General features: G+C 38.2%; 1 protein-coding gene across 1 annotated transcript in view; it reads right to left on the reverse strand.

Moving 5' to 3' along the window:
- Positions 1 to 1,670: 1,670 nt before the first annotated feature.
- The window catches only part of LOC107572512 (follistatin-related protein 5-like), a gene marked incomplete at its 3' end in the record, with an annotated part of 71,510 nt that continues 67,658 nt past the window's right edge, over positions 1,671 to 5,522 (reverse strand). Inside the window, exon 5 of the mRNA XM_016258930.1 lies at positions 1,671 to 1,867. Within this exon, the coding sequence (XP_016114416.1) occupies positions 1,671 to 1,867 (197 nt within the window). The remainder of the gene's footprint in view (positions 1,868 to 5,522) is intronic.

Here is a 5,522-nt window from a genome sequence, read left to right on the forward strand (position 1 = left end):
TATCAGATTCAAGCATCAGATATTGTATTACTGTAAACAAAACAACATGCATTTGCACAATGACTGATTGGACATTACTCAAAATGTTAAAGGGACAGTCCACCCACAAATTAAAATTCTGTCATAATTTACTCACTATTTACTCATTCCAAACCAGTACAAGTTTCTTTCTTCTGTAAAACAGAAGATATTTTGAAATATGTTGATAACCAAACAGTTTCAGTTCCGGTTTACTTCAATGTATTTTTGTCCATAAAATACTGTAAAAAGTCAATGGCAACCGAAACATCTTTGTTACGTATGTAACCCTCGTTCCCTGAAGGAGGGAATGGAGACGTCACGTCAGAGGACCGACGAAATTGGGATCTCGCTTAGAGGGTGTAAACTAAACGAGCCAATGCACATTGTCATGCGATTATTGCATCCAGCTGCTGCTGATCACAGCGTGAGTATAAGTAGGCAGCAGGTGCAGCGCATATTCAGGTTTTTCGCTGAGGAGCCGAGCCGGTGACCCGGCCGCTCAGCGGTGGTACAGGAGCTGTGGCGACGGGACGTGACGTCTCCGTTCCCTCCTTCAGGGAACGAGGGTTACATACGTAACCGAGATGTTCCCTTTCAGTCGGTCACTCTTGACGTCACGTCGGAGGACCGACGAAATTGGTATCCTACCAAAGGGCCACAGCTACTGCCCCTTCCAGTGTCCTGTGGAAGCCACCTGCGCCCCTATTTTTTGGTGTAGGCCAGGGCTTCTTCACAAGAGGACCAGCTACTGCTGCAATGGCACTACCCAATGAGTAAGACTGGATAACACTGGGAAAATGTACCCGTTCTACTTGGAACAGGGGCGTTACGGAAGCTCGAACCTTCCTGAAGGATTTACAACACTGTTCCAGAGCAGCTCAACCCAAATATTCAGATGTGTGCAGCAAATTTAATGGAGGACTGTTTCATGATCCTGGTAGAGTAGACTACAATGCCGGCTGTTCTGACTCACAGACTGTAAGTACGTTTTCATATTTAAAGGATTTGCCACTGACGATTCAAATGCGAGTTCTGAGCAGTGTAGAGTAGCGCTTGTTGTTTGTCATTTCTCCGATCACAAATGCAGACATGGTTTTATGTTTACGTGGCGCGATGCAACAGTATATGTCAAAGACAGTATATGTCATTATAATCCGTAACTGTGTCCCCACTGGATGCAACAAATGCTTCATTTATAATGGGTTTTATTGTTTTTGTCTCGTCGCTCCGGCCTGACATGGCATCACAGTATGGTAAGGGGCATAACATTTCCGTCACACGCTTGAGGTATTCGGCCAATCACAATGCACTGGATAGCTGGCCAATTAAAGCACACTTCACTTTTCAGAACGATGAGCTTTGTAAAAATCGACGCATTTCAGAAAAGCGAGGCATAGAGGAGAAACAATATTGTACAGTATGTGGAAAATTATGTGTTTTTTGAACCTTAAACCACATAAACACATTTCATTACACCAAATACACAAAATAATGTTCTTTTTAGCAACATCATATGACCCTTTTAAGATAAAATCACCATGACAGATGCATGTTAAGAAGGTCAAGAAACAGCACCTAATTGCAACGTCGATTAAACGGGTGAAAGAAAAGAAAGAGAGTGACTTTGTAAAAGTCTTGTTCGGACTTACCTGTGAGAGCTCACTGCTGTCAACTCTTCCATTACCATCTGCGTCAAAACGCTTGAACATCATGTCCACCAGATGTTTCCTAGTTGCCATATCGTTCTCGTGGCTGCCATGGTTACCGGGGCTCAAGTACCTCTGAGCATGTAAGTCCAACATCTCGGTCTTCAATTTTTTATAATCTCCCAGATGACAGTTATCATCTGCGAAGTGTTGGAGAGAAATGCTGGTCAGATCAGTGTATATGGAGATGAATTCGCTGTTCTGCAGCATTACTAATTCATCAATAGTGTGGCAATATGAAGCCCATTTCAAAAATGGCCATATGAGGAATCTAACAGATCTGGTATGTAAATAAATGCTGGGAATTTGCAGATCTTGTGGCTCTCACAAGAAGAATCAAAAGAAATAAATGTTTTTGTTTTACTGTATGCATCATATTTGATACATCTGACTATTAGTGATTGTTTAAGAAAATAAACACACACACACACGCACACACAATGTATTATATGTTACTTATTTTTTATCTAAAGAAAATAGGGTTTCAATGATGACTGATACCAGGTTATAAATAAATAATACAAATATTCAATAAAATTACTGTTTAGTCTGTTTTTTTAAATATCTGCAAGACTGTTATTACCTGTGATTGCCTGTGGTCGAACAACAGTTGTATTAATATTAAAATAAAAAAACAAACGGCCATCATATACTGTATTTCATACAACAGTTCAATATATATGAAGTTAATATTACTGTAAGTAACTTACATTTTTGACACAATATTGCCATTAGTTACAAACAAAGCCACAGCAGAACAGTTGCATGTCTCCAAACAATACACAGTTGGGTAAATTCTTTCTGAATGATTCAGCATTTGAACGAATGATTCAGTGAATCACTAATAACAGTCAAGTGTTTCATTCCTGAATGAATCAGCATTTTAAACAAATCTTTTCAACGAATGATTCATTTATGAAGACAGTAACTTGCCGTCACCCACTGACGTAACCATGCGATGCTACACTCTAAAAAATGTTGGGTTGTTTTAACCCAGTTTTGGGTCAAATATGGAGTAACCCAACATTTGGGTTAAAAATTTAATAAAAAAATTAACCCAACAGCTGGGTTAGTCCATATATGACCCAAAGTTGGGTTGAAACAACCCAGCATTTTTTAGAGTGTATGTTTAATTTTAGATGACTTTCCTTAATATCAAAAGAACAAAACACATACATTAATGACAGAACATTTGATGATAAAAACTCTTATTTTATTTGGATAATCATTACGCCGATCAAAAAATGACAAAAACTACAATGCTGTCTGTGCTAATGGGCTGCAGAAAAAAAATGCTCTATGTTATGCAAACATGGCAGAGGAGGACAGACTCTGTACATTACTCTAGCAATCATGTCAGAGAAAGTGCTGGAAAGGTGTTAGGGATGGACTTGAAACAGTTGCTGGAAACAACGGCTGGGAAGGCTTGTCAAAAAGCATTTGACAATATTTGAGATGTTTTCGTCATTATATGTAGCTCAGGTGGTGCAGTATGGCTTCTTGTGAGAATACCGATGTTGTTTCTGGAGCATAAGAGATGGATAATGAAAGGCAGAATCAGAAATGAAAGCTAGAGATGGAGAAAGAAGGAGGTTGAGGAAAAGCAGCTGGTTTTAAAGACTGTCAGTCTAGATTCACTGACAGATGTCAAGTCAGTCACAGCTCATCTCCACATGACTGCACCACTAACTGCAATATGTGCGTGATTTATTGAGATGTATGAATAAATATATGTGTCTGAGCCTGCTGTGTGTATGTGTGCTGATCAGCTATAGCGTGCCACACATCACAAAATGGCCTCTAATTTGACAAGCCACCGTGGCAGGAAAGCTTCCTTCCTTAGAAATGGCAGAATGAATAAAAGATAAATGGTTGTCTACCGTCTACCTTGCCCAGAGGAGATGAAGGTCAGTGTCATCAAACCTGTGTGTGTGTGCGTGTGTGTGTACGTTTGCACACATGGCACATTAGCATTCATTTTTTGGCATGGTGGCAAATGAAGAACTGCATGTCTTCTATCATATTCCAGAACTGCAGATGTGTGACTTAGGGAATATATTTATACGGCATTATCCACCTGATATTTGACAGCTGTACAGTTCCCAGCAATGTTGCAACCGTGCAGAAGGAAAACTCTAAAATGTGTGGAAAGCTGGAGATTTCTTGAATCAGAGCTACATTAATGAGCTGCGTTTCAACAGGAGCCCATCTGCCTGTGCATTGATTTTCAGTGTGGACTGAAACTGTGAGTCTTGTATATAGATATCTTGTATGTAGAAATATGCACCAAATATTAATTTGCAGTACAGAGATATTATAGTAACACAACAGGGAGTTGAAAAAATAATGACTTGAAAATGAAAAAATAAATACTTTTTTTTTGGTCTTTTGTTTTATAAAGTATAAAACATAAAATTTTTATGTAATATAAAATTGTTTATTTTAAATGTTACAAGTGAATCTAGGCCTCACAGCTTTTAAATGTACAGTATGAAAATTAATGTTCATTTTGAGATTTCCTCAACACTTTAACAGTGTTATGAAAGTATTTGTGTTTTTAAAGATTAACTTTAGGTGAGTGTTAGATGATGGCAAAAGTAATATAAATGTAAAAAAATAAACGAACATGCACAATTCATATTTATCAATATTGATTAAAAAAAAAAACAGCCCTCTAACATAGCTGATAACCGACAGGGTAGTGATACAGCACATCCCTAATATATAATATATAATAAATCATAAAAAGTCCACAATAATCTCTCCAAGATGACTCCTACAATCACTAGTAATTAATTTAGTTAAATTAAGATTTCTGCTCTGACCGGCAGTTGCATTTGTGAACGTGGGCGATTGGAAAAACACAAGTGCTGTCATCATGACATTCAACATGTTTTCAGTCCTCTGTGCATGAGTATGTGCATCTTTTTATGATACATGTTACATTATGCTCCATTTCTCAATATATGTGACCCTGGACCACAAAACCAGCCATAAGGGTCAATTTTTCGAAATTGAGATTTATACATCATCTGAAAACTGAATAAATAAGCTTTCCATTGATGTATGGTTGTTAGGATAGGACCATATTTGGCTGAGATACAACTATTTGAAAATCTGTAATCTGAGGATGCAAAAAAAAAAAAATCAAAATATTGAGAAAATCACCTTTAAAGTTGTCCAAATTAAGTTCTTAGCAATGCATATTACTAATCAAAAATTAAGTTTTAAAGGGGTCATTTGATATGATTTCAAGTTTTCCTTTCTATTTGGAGTGTTACAAGCTGTTCGTGAATAGATAAGATCCGTAAAGTTGCAAAGACTAAAGTCTCAAACCCAAAGAGATATTCTTTATAGAAGTTAAGACTTGTCCACACCCTCCTAAAACGCCTCGTTTAAACATGCCCCCACATGTCTACGTCACGATGTGGGAAGATTTGCATAGCGCCGCCCAAATGTTCACGCAAAGAAAGAAGGTGTAACTTTATTGTTGCTGCCACCGCCGCCGCCATTTTATGAAGACGCTGTGTGGTTCATTGCGAAAGCGAAACTACTTTGTTTGGCCTTCCAAAAGAGGACACGACTAGAAATCAGTGGTTAAGTTCCACTGTTCCAGAACAGATCAACCCAAATATTCAGATGTGTGCAACGCATTTTATGGAGGACTGCTTCCTGATCCTGGGAGAGTAGACTACAATGCCGGCTGTTCTGATTCACAGACTGGAAGTACGTTTTCATACTTAAAGAATTTGCCACTGACGATTCAAATGCGAGTTTTGAGCAGTGTAGAGTAAC

This window comes from Sinocyclocheilus grahami, unplaced genomic scaffold, assembly GCF_001515645.1.
Source record: "Sinocyclocheilus grahami isolate Dianchi unplaced genomic scaffold, SAMN03320097.WGS_v1.1 scaffold1765.1, whole genome shotgun sequence".
In the NCBI taxonomy this organism is placed as follows: Eukaryota; Metazoa; Chordata; class Actinopteri; order Cypriniformes; family Cyprinidae; genus Sinocyclocheilus; species Sinocyclocheilus grahami.